This window comes from Arachis ipaensis, chromosome B06, assembly GCF_000816755.2.
Source record: "Arachis ipaensis cultivar K30076 chromosome B06, Araip1.1, whole genome shotgun sequence".
In the NCBI taxonomy this organism is placed as follows: Eukaryota; Viridiplantae; Streptophyta; class Magnoliopsida; order Fabales; family Fabaceae; genus Arachis; species Arachis ipaensis.
Genome location: NC_029790.2, coordinates 92,220,797 through 92,238,418, shown reverse-complemented (window position 1 = coordinate 92,238,418; position 17,622 = coordinate 92,220,797). Strand labels below are relative to the sequence as shown.

The window sequence follows — 17,622 nt, the reverse complement described above, 5'->3', positions numbered from 1 at the left end:
ACAATGGATACACAATGAATATTTGTTTTGGAACCAAAACATAAATTGCTAATTTTAAAGGAATAAATAGCTAAAGAGGACTAAATTTAATTCTTAAATTTGAGGTAAAAGAAAAAAAAATAAAAAAAGNCCTCCTGCTATAATCATTCTGGTTATTATACTTTTTATTTGGCAAAATATACTCATTGGCAATATGTTATTATTATTAATTCCGACTAAGACGAAATTAGGGATTTTGTTTTTTCACAATTTCAAACACCTACGAAATTTGAGTACTCCTCTTATATATGAAATACCCCAGCGTCTACGGCAGCAACTTCCTTTGCTTCTCAATCCTTATTCACCCCAACCCTACCTCGAATACATTGAATTAAGGCCCCCCACCAGCCAATAGAAGCTCTCACATCTCGTGCTCCAACGAAGACTGCTCAGCTCGCGTCGCATTCTGGGTCTCTAGAAGCTGCTGGTCGCTCAGGTGTCTCCACTCGCATGGTCGTCGTTGGGTCAAGATTACTGTTGGCCCATCTTCTCTGCTCCGGAAACCATTCTTCTTTCTTTCAATAAAATGGATGATGTTAAAATGTAATTACAGTAGCTGCTCTTATTGTCAATGAAATTTGTATTATTACTGCAGAAGTTAGCTTTCATCCCTCCAAAAATTGAGTTAAGCTCTCTTATCCCAGCCTGGTCAGCAACAATCAACACAGTAAGTAATGGAGAAAATTTCGTTTTTCCATTCTCATATGCCAAATTTCAAATTTATTTTACCCCATGAAAAAAAAAGGAATTCCCATTAATTGTAGTCAACTTTTCGCTGAAACATGCCAATAATGGAGGAGTTTCATTTCACCCTAAACCTTTTTTTTCTGGGGAAAGAATTGTAGACAATAGAATGCCCTTTAAAAGTGAAATTTTCTTATTATAAAATAATCGCTTATGAATTTTGATGAACTTGTTGAATTTTATTTTGTTTCTTATTATTGCTGGCTTGATGCTCTAGTAATCTAATTTGCTGTGAATTTATAGGGAACCAGGTCAAACAGGTGGAGGCCCTGGTAAACCAGACAAATGACTTTATTTGTTGGTTACTGTACAGTGTCCATAGAATTGTGTGATTTATTGGAGTATTTTGTTGTTGTAGGCATGTATTGTCCATTCTGTATTTTTGATCATATCTTCGAACTCCCAATAGATAATTATTTGAATTACAAGTTTTGGACCTGTTGAATTGTTTACATCTAATACTGTGAATGGGTTTCCCAATCTATATTTCTGCATATGCTATATATGTGAAGAAGTAGGGATAAGTGGTTTTCTTCTTGCAGACTTTTTATAGTGGACCACAAGAGTAATATAATTTTTTTCTTTGGTTGAATTTCTGGAGGGACTTAACAAATCTTTTATAACTATTTTAAGTTATAAGGAAATCATCATGAAATGCTTAGGTTAACACCAAGAATTTCGAGCATGATGTTTTGATACATAGTTGCTTGCTGAGTCGGTTGTGTTCTGCACTTCTTCCTCAATTATAGATTCATTAATAATTTTTATTGTTGAAACAAACTTGTACAACATTTACCTTTTATGGTGTTTTATATATTCAGGATGCATGTAAGTAACCAAATCAGCATATTTTAAAAATTGTAACATGGAAAGATCCCTTATTAGTTATTATTATCGCCTAATGGATATTTCATTAACTTAAATATTATATCTTCTATACATAACATATATATTTCCCCTTCTATACTTATAGTTTTATATCCTACAGACTTTTATAGTGGGCCACTTTTCATTTCTTCTAAAGGTATGTGCACAATAATGGTTATGTATACATTGACACTTGTATTTGCAATTAGTATTATCTATTTGTAACACCCTAACTACCAAAGCTCACGCTTCCGGCTGCGCAACTCTGATAGCTCGGGCATTACGACGACACTTATACTATTTAATACTAAAATATGAGCCTGTTTAAAACTTTAAACCGTGAAACCGCTCCCAAAAATACTTTCGTTCGATAACGTACATCTATAAATACCAAACAACTTACAACAACTCATAAAGAGTACATCTATATATATACATAAATATATATAAATAACTTTACAAGCGTTAACTAATACAATTCCTATCCCTCTTACAGATTATATCAAGATAAAGGCGAGGGTACAATAAACCATAACTAAAACAATACAGAGCATCACAACAACAATTAAATAAGCTCTTCGTAACTTCTGCGCCCATATCCTGAAAGGGGAAAAATGTAGGGGGGGTGAGAACATCATCCTCGAAAGGGTTCTCAGTAGAGGTAGAGCACCAAGCTTTGGAGCCATTACCAGGATTTGTTCGAGCCTGGAGATCACAATTTCGTGCACCAAGTTTTTGGCGCCGTTGCCGGGGATTGTTTGAGTTTTCGGCAAGCTTTTGGTCTGGTAACATCAGTGCCAGATTCCCTTTTGATCCGGCAACAGCACCAAGTTTTTGGCGCCGTTGCCGGGGATTGTTCGTGTTTGGACAACTGACGGTTCATCTTGTTGCTCAGATTAGGTACTTTTCTTTTTATTTTAATTTTTAAAAATTTTTCAAAAAAGCTTTCAAAAATATTTTCAAAAAAAAAAATTTCTTTTGTTTTCGAAAAAAATGAAAATGTTTTCAAAAATTTATTCAAAATTTTTAAGAATGAATTCTAGTGTTTCATGAAGCATGTGAAGCTTGGCTGGCTAGTGAGCCATGTCTAATTCCTGGACTGAAGCTTTAGACTAAGAATGCAAGATTCCTGGAATTCATATTAAAAATTTTGGAATCCTTATTTTTTTTCTTTTTCATATAATTTTCGAAAAAAAATTTACCAAAAAAAAATTAGAAAATCATAAAAATCAAAAATATTTTTCTGTTTCTTGTTTGAGTCTTGAGTCATATAATAAGTTTGGTGTCAATTGCATGTGCATCTTGCATTTTTCGAAATGACAAATGGATTTTTGATGGTTTAGAATTTCACAAATGAATTCTCGTTGCAAGTATAGTTTCTAAACCAATCACTAATCCTTTCATTAGATCTAAGAACTAAACCTAATCCTAATCCTAATTCTAGAGAGAAGTGAGAGCTTCTCTCTCTAGAAACTAACTCTAACTACTAAACTAAGCTAATGATTAAAAGTTTATTGATTCCTCTTCAATCCTTGGCTTAAATAACATCATAAATGAGTTGGATTGGGCCCACAAGGCTTCTAAAATCGCTGGCCACGTTTTGCTTTAAGTGAACCAGGTGGCAGCAACGGCGCGCGCGCGTACTATGCGCGTGCGCGCCACCATACGTGTAGCAACTATGGCAAATCTTATATCGTTTCGAAGCCCCGAATGTTAGCTTTCCAACCCAACTGGAACCGCATCATTTGGACCTCTGTAGCTCAAGTTATGGTCGTTTAAGTGCAAAGAGGTCGGCTTGACAGCTTTCCGGTTCTTTCATTTCTTCATGAGTTCTCCAACTTTTCATGCTTTCTTTCTTCATTCCCTTGATCCAATCTTTGCCTCCTAAACCTTAAATCACTTAACAAACATATCAAGGCGTCTAATGGAATCAAGGAGAATTAGATTTAGCTATTTTAAGACCTAAAAAGCATGTTTTCACTCTTAAGCACAATTAAAGGAGAAGTTATAAAACCATGCTATTTCATTGAATAAATGTGGGTAAAAGGTGATAAAATCCCCAAAAATCAATATAAGATAAACCCTACAAATGGGGTTTGTCAGTGACCTTGGTTCAGGGATAAACCTCATGCCCCTCTCTGTAATAGAGAAACTGGAAATCTATGGGGTGCAAGCTGCTAAAATCTCACTAGAGATGGCAGACAGCTCAAGAAGACAGGCTTATGGACAAGTAGAAGATGTATTAGTAAAGGTTGAGGGCCTTTACATACCTACTGATTTCATAGTCCTGGATACTGGAAAGGAAGAGGATGAATCCATCATCCTAGGAAGACCTTTCCTGGCCACAGCAAGAGCTGTGATTGATGTTGACAAGTAAATAAAACTAAATTTATTATGAAACCGACCATACAAAATCACAAGTTCCAACCCGGTCCAAAAATCAACTCATTTGAAAAGGAACCGGTTCATTTGAATCAAACCACTTTCAGGTTTTTTTTTGGAACCCATTTTTCTAACTTCCAAAATGCCTCAAGCTTAATTACTCAATCAAAAGTCTAGATTCTTTTAAAGTCACTAAAAGCTCCTTTTTATTTTAAAATCAATATTAGAGCATCATCCTTCCCTTCAATGATTCAAACGGTAAAAATAGTTCATTTCTAAATAAGCCGAACTCGACGCATAAAGTTCATTAAATAAGTTAAGCTTGAAAACATAAATATTCTCTTAATAAATCAAATAATACAATTTCTCAAATCCAACCCTTTTTAAATAACTTTTCAAACAAGACTAGGATCTTTGTAGAAATTTCGGCAGCACCTCCCCTAAAACTTGGACTTTTGCCACCCGGTCCGGGTCCCAACTAAACCGTTTTTCATTCCTTTTCAACAGCTCAAAACCAGAAATCAATTCAAAGCAAGCTAAATCCAGCAGTCGCCTCAGTGGCATATCTCAAGAAAACCATTTCAAGATCAACTCAATATCAACCGATTTAACTCATTGCCAAAGCTTTAAAGAATTGGTTCAGTAATAAATCATTTATCAAGGACCAAATTAATTAAAGCAACCCAGGATGAATTTCAAGAGTATTCTATCTTTCACATCATCAAAATAATTGACTCAATCCAAACCAATCCTCAACGGATTAAACTCATATTTCAAATCTTTAAAGAATCAGCTTGAAAAGCATTCTGTTTCAGACCATACAACAATCTGTTCATCAAAACCAAATAATAATCCATTCAAACATATAATTACATTCATCTAGGATAATCAATCATCACATAAGGCTTATACAATCACCAAATACATTATCTCACATCAGTATCCATATGTAATAATTCCGACATATAAAATATAGTTTTTGGAAAGCGCCCCTACCTCAAAACGCAATTCCATAACCCAAACGCATCACAGAGTCCTTCCCGCCTCAACCCGAAATCGACAATCAAAGTCCCGGCTCCGCGTGTTTTTTCTCAAAAGTAGAAACAGCCTCAACGCCACATATAAGCTCAGTTACTACTTCCTAACACATCATTATCGCGAAAATCTTAAAACTCAAAACTGAAAACAAATGGCGAGGATTAAGAGATAAAAACACTTACTGAAATAAAAGGAATGGCACAGCAGCCTCCGCAACACTTATGCGACACGCAATCATCAGAACTCAAACCTACATTACCAAGCCTCAAGGTATTTAACCAAACACAACCGGACGCTAAAGCAGGGTTTTCGAAACGTGAGATACTCACTGAATTACCAAACGAAACAGCAGCAACAGTAAGAACGATTATAGCAGTAGCGGGAAAAAAAGGCCTTCTCCACCACCTTGGTCCGTGATTCCAGCGGCGGCAGCGGCAAGGAATTTACAATAATCACCTCATCCCATACAAACAATTTCAGTGACATGCTCCAAGGTAGAAATAAACTGGCAGAACAAGGAAGCAGAAATAGGGGAGAGTTTACCCAACACAGCGGTGATTCTAATGGTGGTTTCCTGGGCGGTTGAGATACTGACTCCCGGTGGCAGAGGGTTCCGATAACTCACCTCTAGCAGTGGCGAAGGAACATGTGGCAGCAGTGAGAGGCAGTGGCGAAGGTAGGCTTCTCCTCCATCGCGTTCTGGCCCTTCGGCGATGTGGTGTACGGCGCCGGCGTGCAGGGCGATGGCAACGACCCCCATTCACGGCAGCGGTGGTGACAGCGGCGGCTTCAACCTCCTGCGCGCGTCCTTTCTTCTTTGTCTGTGACTATGGGTCGAGCTCCCTTCAGTTCACAGGTCTGCTTCCGGCGCAGCGCAAGGATGATCGGCGACGGCACGGGCTCCTCGCGCGACAAATCGGCGGCAGCTTCACGATCGACGGTGACGCGGTTAGGCCGTAGCAGCAACGCGCGGTGGCTTCTGCAGTAGCCCCTCGCGAGCGCTCTCCCCTCTCTTCTCCATCGAGGGTGACAACGACGGTGACGACGGTGACGCTGCGTTGCCTTCCTCCCCTCTCGGATCTGTTCCTCTCTCTCTCATCCTCTCCAGTGCAACATGGCGGCGCAGCGGCAGTGACGCCCGCTGGCGCCGTCCTTCATCTCTTCTCAGATCGGCAGTCCCTTTCCCCTTCTCTCCGTTTTCTGCTTCTGCCTCTTTCCTTTCATGGAAGAAGAGGAATGAAACCGTGTGTGCTGCTGTTAGAAGGGAGGGATGCAGCAGTTGTGAGGAAACCGGGTCATGGGTTAGGGTTTTAGGGTTAGGGTTTCATTTTCAAAAATTAAGGTTAGGGGTATTTTAGTAATTTCAGATGAAATTGGGAATAATGTAGTAATTGAAACCCAAATTAAATCCAACACTAATTGTATATAGAAAAATGCTATTTACTCATCAATCTTACAAATTATTTTCCATAAAATGCCCAAATCAAAATAATTAGAAATAATATATTTAAACCCTTTATTTTCCAAAATAGCAGTATTAATATTTAAAATATTAGTTACTTTGTCCAAAACATATAAAATCCTTATTATTTCACAACTACCAACTTTATAATTCAAATATAGAAAATAATCCAAACATCCTATAAAATTGGATAATAATCATAACTCATCTCAAATCTAATAAATCAAAACTTGCCTTAATTACCTTTAATAAAATAATTTCTGAAATTAAGGCTATAAATAACTATATGATTTGAGACTTGATCATAATAAGACTTCTCAAAAGTTCTGGGTCTTACAAATTTTGGTTTCAAAAGAATGGATTTTATCAACTTATCTTGTACTTATTCATAGAAAATGCATCGTTTTATATGATCTCAAAGCTTTACAAAAACTTGAGGTACCAAATAGGATGCAAATCAAGATGGGCGTTCACAAAGCAATGATGACATGGTTCAAACATGTGATAGTAAGGCAAGGCATTGAAGGTTATAAAACATGATAGGGTTAAAACGACATGCTTAACCTCCGCACACTAATCTCATCTCGACCTCCAAGCTTCAACTTTCCAACCCCATTAAGCACTTTACAATCCTCATATCCGATCATAGGCCAGACAACTGCAAGCCCGTTCGCAAGGAACGAAACACCCAAAATTCATAACGTTGCATACCTACCGCTTCAACTTCCGTATACACATATCACGTCTTAAAGAACTAACGCATCGCGTTACTACGTCTACAAGTCGCACGTGATATCAAAACAATTCTCGAGTCTACTCAGAAGGATACCAGATTTAGAACGGAGAGACAATTGTCAAGGGTAATACTCACAGATTTAAGAGAATGTATCCAATTCCCAGATAAACAAAGACGCTCAAGCAATGAAGTTTGCTAGAAATAAATCAATTGACAACTTCAGAGATAACCCTTGGATCCAAGAAATTCAATAGGACCAATAAGAAGAGAACTAGCGCCTTAGTTCGAAACAAATTCAAATTGAGTCGAAGAAGCATGAGGTTTACAGAAGAGAATATTTCAAACCCAAGACAAAGCTCACAGAACTCAAGAGCATGATTAAAAATACTTTCGAATACATTATTCATGAAAGAGTCGAAAATTTGCGGAAAAAACCACGTTGCAGTCTAGAAGAAAAGTTGAGCAGCAAACATCCTTCAAGAGAGTAGCAAAAGCATAAATGAGGCTTTATTTCAATACAATTTCATGTTGAAGTAGATTTTGTAGAGTTCCAAAAACAAAATGCACACACTTTGGCTAAGAGCTAAAATATTTCCTCAAATATTTTAGAAAGATATTTAGATGCACAACTTAACCAAAAGCAGTTCATAAAAACTCGAAAGTAATCAAATGCTTGTTCAAAATTCTCAAAATTTCATATTCAAACAAGCGTGTATAACATTTATAGCCAGTACGAAAGAGGGAGTTAAACTCTTTTTAGAAAAGAAACTCAGAAGTAAAAATTTGCTTACAATTTGGTAAAGGAAATAAGTGATGTGTTACAAACGAACCGATTTCCACTAAACAAGGAAGCTCTCCAAGGCCTCATTTAAAATAACGCATGCCGGTTTTTAAATTAACTTCATCAAAATTGAACAATGGTTTTCAATCTCAATCAAGCAACAGAAAGTAAATTCCGTTTAATATTTCTTCAAAGAGAATTCAAAACTTCTTTAAAAAGGTTCAAAACAAGACTCTAAAAGTGTTCTTGAAATCACCATCTCAGAAGAACATTCAAGAAGTTTAAGATGTACTAAAAAGGAGTCAAGCCTTGCAAGAAGGGATCTTAATTTAAAGTAGTTCAACAAAATCCACTAGGCATGAGTCATTAAACAAGCTTTCAAATTGATTCAAAAGAATACAAAAGTCATAGAAAAAGACAACTCAATCATTAGTAATCTCTCAAGGATAAATCTTTGACTAAAAACTCTTGTAGAGATAATGGGAGAATAAACGATGCACTAACTTGAAACGAATCAAACTGACTCATATACGAATGAGATTCACAAAAAGGAAAAACCAAGATCAATGGCAATATTCACAAGATGTAAAAGATCAGTTAAAAACAATGTCAAACATGACATTCATGGAGATGGAAGATTTAATAGAGAATTTAGTCCGTTCATAGGAAGAAAGCTATGAGTCCAACACTTTCAAAAGAACAACAATGGCATAAACCATGTAGTATGCTAAATCAAACTCCAATCAAAATGAATTAAGTGAAGTTTACCAAGCGAAACTCAACCCAAGTAAAAGCGAAAAAATCCTTTCTTTCCGGGATCTTGAAGAATAACCAAATACATAATCAAATGAAGATGTCCATTGAAACTATAGTAAAGTTACTAGAAAGTCAACTTGTATTTTAAGTAGGTGCAGTTCTATAAACTAGTAAAAGTACGGTCGAGGTATTAGGAGTAAATAATTGTTAAACTGTATAAGAAATCTTCAAAGTTCATATATAGATAAGTATGTATCTAATCAACAGCAATTTTTATAAAAATCTCAAAATTAGCTGTAATCACTGTCAAATAAGAGGAAAATTGAATCAACAATTTCTCTAATAATGGATTTGGAATCCGGAGTTAAAATACACAGCGCATTAGGACAAGTTCAAAGTCATATCAAAGGATACATGAATCAAAAAGAACTCAAACAGAGGAAGAGAGATGCAACAAAAATTTCAAACAAGCATATGCACTTAAGATCATTCAAGAAGGCATATGAATAGAGGAATAGAGTCGAGAAAATCAAACTACTTTTCAAGAGGATTAGTAAACAAGAACTTCAGGTTAGGGTATAAAAGAACAGATCGACTCGAATAAAATTCAAGACACACAACTGAATAGCCTCGAGAAATAGTTTTTAACATTCCCAAAGCTTGCGATTCGCTTTACTCAAAACTCGTATTTCATCTATGATAACCATCAGTGCTTTCATATACATAATTCACTAGTATTAAGCCGGCCAAACTTAATACCAAGAATTATGCAATGCAAGACTAACAGCGTTAATCAATAGATCGTCATGTGCATAAAGCTCTAATTCTCGTCATTCGACAAGACCTAATACATGACAAACACTCAAAGTATGCAATTGAAGCATACTCAGTCCATTCCTCAGGCTCTACAGGAAGAACTGCTCTGATACCATAATGTAACACCCTAACTACCAAAGCTCACGCTTCCGGCTGCGCAACTCTGATAGCTCGGGCATTACGACAACACTTATACTATTTAATACTAAAATATGAGCCTGTTTAAAACTTTAAACCGTGATACCGCTCCCAAAAATACTTTCGTTCGATAACGTACATCTATAAATACCAAACAACTTACAACAACTCATAAAAAGTACATCTATATATATACATAAATATATATAAATAACTTTACAAGCATTAACCAATACAATTCCTATCCCTCTTACAGATTATATCAAGATAAAGGCGAGGGTACAATAAACCATAACTAAAATAATACAGAGCATCACAACAACAATTAAATAAGCTCTTTGTAACTTCTGCGCCCATATCCTGAAAGGGGAAAAATGTAGGGGGGTGAGAACATCATCCTCGAAAGGGTTCTCAGTAGAGGGTTTTTGGGAATTACTGTAATAGGATACATGAAGATAAACCGTAACAGTGATTAATAACCGTCTTATGCCTCTTTTCAAAAACAACGGTTTACAATAAAAGAGGAATCGGAAATCTTTTCTGAAAGAGGAACAGTTCAATTCTCAAAAACTCAAAAGCCTTTCAAAATGGGTGGCTGAGATACTGATTCTCAGTGGCAGAGGGTTCCGATAACTCACCTCTAGCAGTGGCGAAGGAACATGCGGCGGCAGTGAGAGGCAGTGGCGAAGGTAGGCTTCTCCTCCATCGCGTTCTAGCCCTTCGGCGATGTAGTGTACGGCGCCGGCGTGCAGGGCGATGGCAACGACCCCCATTCACGGCAGCGGCGGTGACAGCGGCGGCTTCAACCTCCTGCGCGCGTCCTTTCTTCTTTGTCTGTGACTATGGGTCGAGCTCCTTTCAGTTCGCAGGTCTGCTTCCGGCGCAGCGCAAGGATGATCGGCGACGGCACGGGCTCCTCGCGCGACAAATCGGCGGCAGCTTCACGATCGACGGCGACGCGGTTAGGCCGTAGCAGCAACGCGCGGTGGCTTCTGCAGTAGCCCCTCGCGAGCGCTCTCCCCTCTCTTCTCCATCGAGGGTGACAACGACGGTGACGGCTCGGCGGCTGCGTCGCCCTCCTCCCCTCTCGGATCTGTTCCTCGCTCTCTCATCCTCTCCGGTGCAACACGGCGGCGCGGCGGCAGTAACGCCCGCCGGCGCCGTCCTTCATTTCTCCTCAGATCGGTAGTCCCTTTCCCCTTCTCTCCGTTTTCTGCTTCTGCCTCTTTCCTTTCATGGAAGAAGAGGAATGAAACCGTGTGTGCTGCTGTTAGAAGGGAGGGATGCAGCAGTTGTGAGGAAACTGGGTCATGGGTTAGGGTTTTAGGGTTAGGGTTTCATTTTCAAAAATTAAGGTTAGGGGTATTTTAGTAATTTCAGATGAAATTGGGAATAATGTAGTAATTGAAACCCAAATTAAATCCAACACTAATTGTATATAGAAAAATGCTATTTACTCATCAATCTTACAAATTATTTTCCATAAAATGCCCAAATCAAAATAATTAGAAATAATATATTTAAACCCTTTATTTTCCAAAATAACAGTATTAATATTTAAAATATTAATTATTTAATCCGAATCATATAAAAATCCTTATTATTTCACAACTACCAACTTTATAATATAATTATAGAAAATAATCCAATAATTATCAAATTGGATAATAAATCATAACTTGTCTCAAATTCAATAAATCACAACTTGCCTTAATTATCTTTAATAAAACTGATTTCCGAAATTAAGGCTATAAATAACTATATGATTTGAGACTTGATCATAATAAAAATTTTCAAAAGTTCTGGGTCTTACACTATTGAATCCAATGTCAAGTGAATCTAACCTTTATTATTGGCTAGCATTGTATTCATTGAATGCATAGTTTATATATAATTGGTAGATGTTTTGAAATAATAACCGATTTCATTTCAATTATAGTTTCACATGCTTATAATCTTATATCTATATTTAAACTTGTTTTTTCTATATGAATTAGTCAACAAATTACCTTTTAATTTTGGTTGTAACAAATTTACCAAAAAAGCATGAATGTGACATAACCAAGATTTGATACTGATTTAATCTCTTAGTTCTTTTCCGAATTGCAACTTTGTTGTACCCTCTATTTTTGTATGTCTAATGTTCCATTAATAAGATTAAAAATAAGGAGATTTATTTTCTTTTAGGTGGTGAGTGATTGGAATTTAAATTGTATATGTTTTATTTATAATTTTGTTTATTTCATATGTCATTAATAATTTTACGAACTTGTGTTAATTTAATTAGACGTCAGGTTCATACAAAACGAAAAAAGCTCTTGCCATGTAACATGTAAAATTCTTTTAATATTCTATATGATTAGTGCATATAAACTAGGCTTCTACCTACTAAAACTTTGACGAAAGTTCTGTGGAAGTCATTGTAATAGGAGTTATAGGGTTTAATTATGAATTACGAAAGAATACATCATGCTTTGACTCTTCTTGATTCTAATTTGTTAACAGGTGCCCTTTATCTTTTAAGATGGCTAGAAAAGGTCGTTACACGAAAAAATCGAAATTAAGACCAGGGTGTCAGCAACCACAAACGGCTCCGCCTCTGGTCTCGGCTTCCCACCGCGATGACTCTCAAATTCTCCCGGACAGTGGTGATATGTACCAAGGCCTGCTCCACAAACGAGCACAAATAACATTCAGAACTCGGAGCCAGGCCACGTAAACTTGGCAGCTAATGCTAATGATGTAGATTCTATTGATCAAGAAGCTGATGACCCCTTTGTTGATTCTAGAGCTCAGAATTGCAAAGTACGCAAGACTACAGAGTTTTGGGAAGTTAAGATCATCGGTAACGTATTTCATAATTTTTCTATGTTCAACATGATTTAGACTCTATGTTATATATTAATTTTCTCGCATGCTGTCCACAACGGATACACATATAAGGTATTATATTTGGCTTATAGACTCCGATGGCATAATCAAGCCGGCAAGACTAAGCATGACGAAGGCTATGGAACGGCCTAACGGTAGAAAGATCGTGCTCAGGTTCAACAATGCAAAGCAAGCAATTGGAAATGAAGCTGGACTGTTGAGTGGCGTGCTTGGTCTGCTAGGATCTGACTTTGGAAAATTTTCTATCTGTGGGAAAAGTTGGCGTAAGATTACCACTAAAGATAAGGTTTATAACAAATGTGTCAAGGTAAAAGTTTATATCCCTTTTGAAATAAATCTGCTTATTTTTATAATTATTGACAAATTATATTATCTGTATAGCAAATTTTCGACTTTGGTGAAGATAGCGAAGGAACTATCAAGAAAAATATTTTAAAAAGTATGGGGAAGTCTTGGAAGAAAACAAGGCTGAGGTTGTATAATGCTTTTTACGAGCCAACATTCACGACTGAACAAAATATTAAGCATCGTCCGTCGGGAATCGATTGAGAGCATTGGAGATGGTTCCTTGACTATCGCGCCAAAGCTAAGACGAAGGTAATCTAGTATATCATTGGTACACAACAATACAATTTATGTTGCATTGAGTCTTTTTAAATCAGTTTCTAATCACCTTTTGTCTCTGATGGACCAATAGAAGAAGTGTAGGAAAAACGCGAAGAATCGATCAAAACAACTATATACCCACACTGGCGATTCGAAAAGATTTGCACGGCGAATGGAAGAAGAGGTACTTTACTTTTTTCATTCACTCTTTGGACTATTTCTGTAACTTAAGTTTCCTTGATTGTGTGGAATACGATAATGGAACAAACTTTGTTGATATAGTCAGAACAACAAGGGAGAAGAGTCGGTAGAGGAGAGTTATGGATCACAGTGCACAAAAAAAAAGATGGCTCCTATATCAATGATGAAACAAGAGCAATTGGTGTAAGTACTACTATTTATAATTGATCGATAAAGTTATGACCTCAAATAGGGTAATAGTCTACAGCTTTATGTTATTTTGTTTTTTTATTTCTTTACTGAATGGTTTACTCCCCTATGTCAAAATGGACCAAAAGACCTTTACAATTTCTAATTCAGCTTACTTTAATTATCATTGCAAATTTACCTGTTATGTTTCTAGATATTTTGAACTTCGATATAATTTGGAAACAGTTGGGGTAGAATTTGAATGATTGAGTTTCATTTATCCCTTATTTCTTTTTATAGTGGTTAGCATCCTATGTTGTTATCTTTTGAGACCAATATTATACCCAATATGTGTGTGTTTTTTACTGTGATGAACGTAATACAGTTAATCATCCTGTTTGGTGTGTTCTTGACATGAGATGTACCCATCAACAAAATAATTGTATTTGCTAATTTGTGTCTGTAGGAAAGAATTAAGGAGATTGAGCAACAGGATGAGTCATCTAAGGTGTTGTCTCAAAATGATTTCATTGCTCAGGTTTTCGGAAAAGAGAAACCGGGTAGAGTACGTGGTGTGGGTTTTAGACCGACTCCTAGTCAACTCTTCGGTTCGAATTCACATGCGCCTAGCAACGGAGTCCAACTAGAGGAGACCCAGAGGAAGATGCTTGAACTGCCGACAAAGTTGGAAGGTGAGAAGTTGAAGAGGAAGGTGATGGAGGATGAGGCAGCAGCAAAGAAGAAAAAGATGAAGGCGATGGAAAGTGCTCTGATTTATCTATTTCAACGGCAAGGTGAGGAGCTCCCACCAGACATCGCTTCAGGGATGAGTTTTGTGGAATGATAGAGTGAAAAATAGAATATTAGGATTAGAGATATTTCGGATTGAAGCAAACATTTTATTGACTTAGACTGAGCAACTCTTTGAAAGAGATTTATTTTCTTCGTATTTTTATGAATATATTACTTTGTTTTGCAGAGAATTTTTTTCTTATTTGCTACAAGTTTAGATTCTAAGGTTGAAAATACTCACTCTTAAAATAATAAAAAATCTAAAAATAATAAAAGAAAATAAATCTATAATATTTTAGAAAAATTATGCCTGTTTTTTTTAAAAACCCAAATTTTTTTTATTTAAATTTTTCTTAAATTAGCGGCAGTTTTAAACTGCCAAAACGTGGTTCAAAGATTATAAAATCTATTACATCTGGAGGCGGTTTGAAACCGCCGGTAACTATGACCGAAACTGTACGTGTGCCAACTTGGACCTATCAAGATAAATCGCGGCGGTTTGAAAACGGCCAGTAAACATGAAGCAAATCGTGTCAATCTTATTTGGCGGCGGTTTTTTAATGGTGTGTTGCGAAATTTTGATTAAGCAGCGGTTGCTGGAAACCGCCACCAAATCCAATCTCGGTGCCCATTTCTATGGTGGTCCAGTTAACCGCCGGCCTTTGATTTTGCGGTGGTTTAATACCGCCGCTAATAAAAAAAACCGCTGATATTCTGTGCCTCCCTTGTAGTGAAAATACACTAGTAGCTCACTACTAGTACTTAATAAAATAATATATATATATTAATCTCAAAGTATCAATGATATGATTAATCTATTAATATTATATATTATCACTAGATTAGAGATCGATAAAAATGTAATAATATAAAGAATAATATAGATTCACTACAATTTTTAGTACATTAAAATTTAATTGCTTGTATAATATAACTAATAATTAAGGAATCACGGCTTATAATAAATTTCAAGAGTTGTTTATATATATAACCATATATAATGATTTAGATTAAACTATATGTAAATTTATATACATAAAGTAGTAAATCATAGTATTGTTAAAAATTGACTACCTTTTTTAAGACGTGATTGTCAGTGTTGTTCACTTGATATTATTTCTCATGGTTCGTTATCTTGTAATTTTGACCCTTTTTTAAACAGATTTGGGTGTTTTTACATAAAAAATAGTAATAAGAAAAAGAAACAAATAAAAAAAGATTACTAAAATTTAACATGACACGTTAATAACATTCGTTAACAGATAACAATAATTTTAATAGAAAAATCGTGTTGTCTTACAAAACTTAAGAACACGAGTCAAAGTGAATATAGTTTTTTTTGTCAGGAATCATGTTGTCATTGAGAGGAAAGAACGAAGGTTCTGAAAATCGAACCAGTCATCAAACCTCTCTAACTATTGATTCACTAGTTTATTAGTTTAACCGATTTAATCGTGGTTCAACCGATTTAACTGTTTTATATAAAATAGTGATTAAAATATAAATAAAAACACTAAAATATAATATAGTATAATATAAACTTTAAAATGTCATTCAAATTATACAACTATTTAACTTAATTCATACATTTTCCAAAATTATAACACTACCACAGCTAACACAAATACAAATCAATTGATAAACATTCATCCCTAATGATCAATTTTTTTCAGTACTACTGTTTTTTTTTTACATACTTATGATACCCATTTATTCATCAGAACCTAGAAATTCAAAAGGAAAATATAAATACTAAAGTCTAATAATTCATTAAATTTATTGAGAGATTTTTCTAATTTCATTTAGGCTTTTGATCAAACACCATGTGCATGAGTGCTACAATGACAGAATCTTAATAAGGCAGCATCAGCAACAAGAGTTTTCAGTTTTCACAGGATCAAACACCAGTTAAACTTTTGTCATTCACTGTTGAAATAAAAAATATAAATTCAAATTTTCCAGGTAAAAAGAAATTAATACGACAACATTAGTAACAAGAGTTTCCACAACATCGGTAACAACAATGGCAATTTCAAAAATAGCAGTGCAAAAACTAGCAGAACTAGATAAGAAACAAAAGCAAACGCAATAAAAAGGGATTAAAATCTAAAACACATAACAAAACAAGAATTTACCTTTCACAACTAAGGGAGATGGAGCACAAACTTGAATAGATGAGAGAAAAGGAGCACAAATGAGGGATGAAACTCAAGCATGCGAGGGAGAGGGAGCACAGATGAGGAACTCGAAGTGGAAGATGAGGGCTGGAGTCCGGCGGAACAGAGGATGAACATCGACGGAAGCGCGATGAAACAGAGGCTGAAAAGTAGCGAAAGTGCGACAGAAAGAGGCGGAATAGACGCGTTGATGTGATGTTAGAGCAGCGCGAGCGGCGCGGAGCAGACGCGACTGAGAGAAGTGAGGGAGTGAGCTTGATGCGATGAGAGAAGGGTGAGCTCGAACTCGAAGGTGACTGGAGGTAGTGCTGTGCATTGTGGAGTTAGGGTTGGGTTAGGTAATGGTTATGGTTGCTGAGGCCAAACGGTGTTGCTTTTCGAAAATTTTAAAAATCGGCCGGTTCACAGTTCGGTTAGACCGACCGATTCTCAGTCGATTTGACGATTCAATAGCGATTTTTTATTTTACGGTTTTAACATTCATCTGAACTGTTATTTTCATCGGTTCGTAGTTTGACCGGTTCAACTGGCCAATTCAAACAGATTTTCAAAACATTGGAAAGAACAAAAGTCGGGTTGGTACTTTATTCCTTATTTTTTCCTATATTTTTTTTTATTTAATTTTCCCTTATAACTTATTCCTAAATAAAGAAGAGGGACCTAAGCCCAATAGCTAAAAATCCAAACAACCAATTTTCTCAAAACAAATTGTTTTTGTCCAAACGCCTTTCTTGGGCTCCTTCCATTAATTTCACTGGACATCATAAATGGTGTTCTATATACTACATTTTAGTTTTTGGTATTTATTTATACTAAAATGATAGTGGGTTGAGGGTTATATACCAATCCCAAATGCATTTGCCTACTACATAGTCAGAGAAAGCTCCATGATATTGATAACTGGGTTGTGGTTAAAAGGACTTCATGGTATTTTTCTCCAAAAAAAAAAAAGGACTTCTTAGTATGTGATGTATGTGTTTAGTTTATTATTAATGACCCAATATTTCTCTTAGTTTAGTAATTAGTT

General features: G+C 36.0%; 1 protein-coding gene and 2 long non-coding RNA genes across 5 annotated transcripts; 2 read left to right on the top strand and 1 right to left on the bottom strand.

Annotated features, from left to right (window-relative positions):
- On the top strand, window positions 235–13,004 carry LOC107647077. Of its 3 annotated transcripts, XR_002348961.1 has the most exons (3): window positions 235–706; window positions 12,265–12,604; window positions 12,723–13,004. It is a non-coding gene; the product is annotated as an uncharacterized LOC107647077 (long non-coding RNA). The 3 variants fall into 3 exon arrangements; XR_002348959.1 differs by lacking the exon at window positions 12,723–13,004 and having other exon boundaries at window positions 12,265–12,668; XR_002348960.1 differs by lacking the exon at window positions 12,723–13,004 and having other exon boundaries at window positions 235–710; window positions 12,265–12,668.
- On the bottom strand, window positions 2,226–5,605 carry LOC110263401. The gene is made up of 3 exons (XR_002348962.1): window positions 5,253–5,605; window positions 5,029–5,173; window positions 2,226–2,250 (listed from the first exon to the last, which is right to left on the bottom strand). It is a non-coding gene; the product is annotated as an uncharacterized LOC110263401 (long non-coding RNA).
- Window positions 13,040–14,470, top strand: LOC110264056. Its single transcript, XM_021105807.1, has 4 exons — window positions 13,040–13,248; window positions 13,349–13,441; window positions 13,540–13,641; window positions 14,093–14,470. Exons 2-4 carry the CDS (start codon window positions 13,430–13,432, stop codon window positions 14,468–14,470), a joined length of 492 nt encoding a protein of 163 aa, XP_020961466.1. The 5' UTR covers window positions 13,040–13,248; window positions 13,349–13,429.

Bases quoted from the DNA above. Each gene is read 5' to 3' on its own strand.
- LOC110264056 (XM_021105807.1), top strand. The intron at 13,642-14,092 runs GTAAGTACTACT...TTGTGTCTGTAG, and splicing joins ATGAAACAAGAGCAATTGGT to GAAAGAATTAAGGAGATTGA.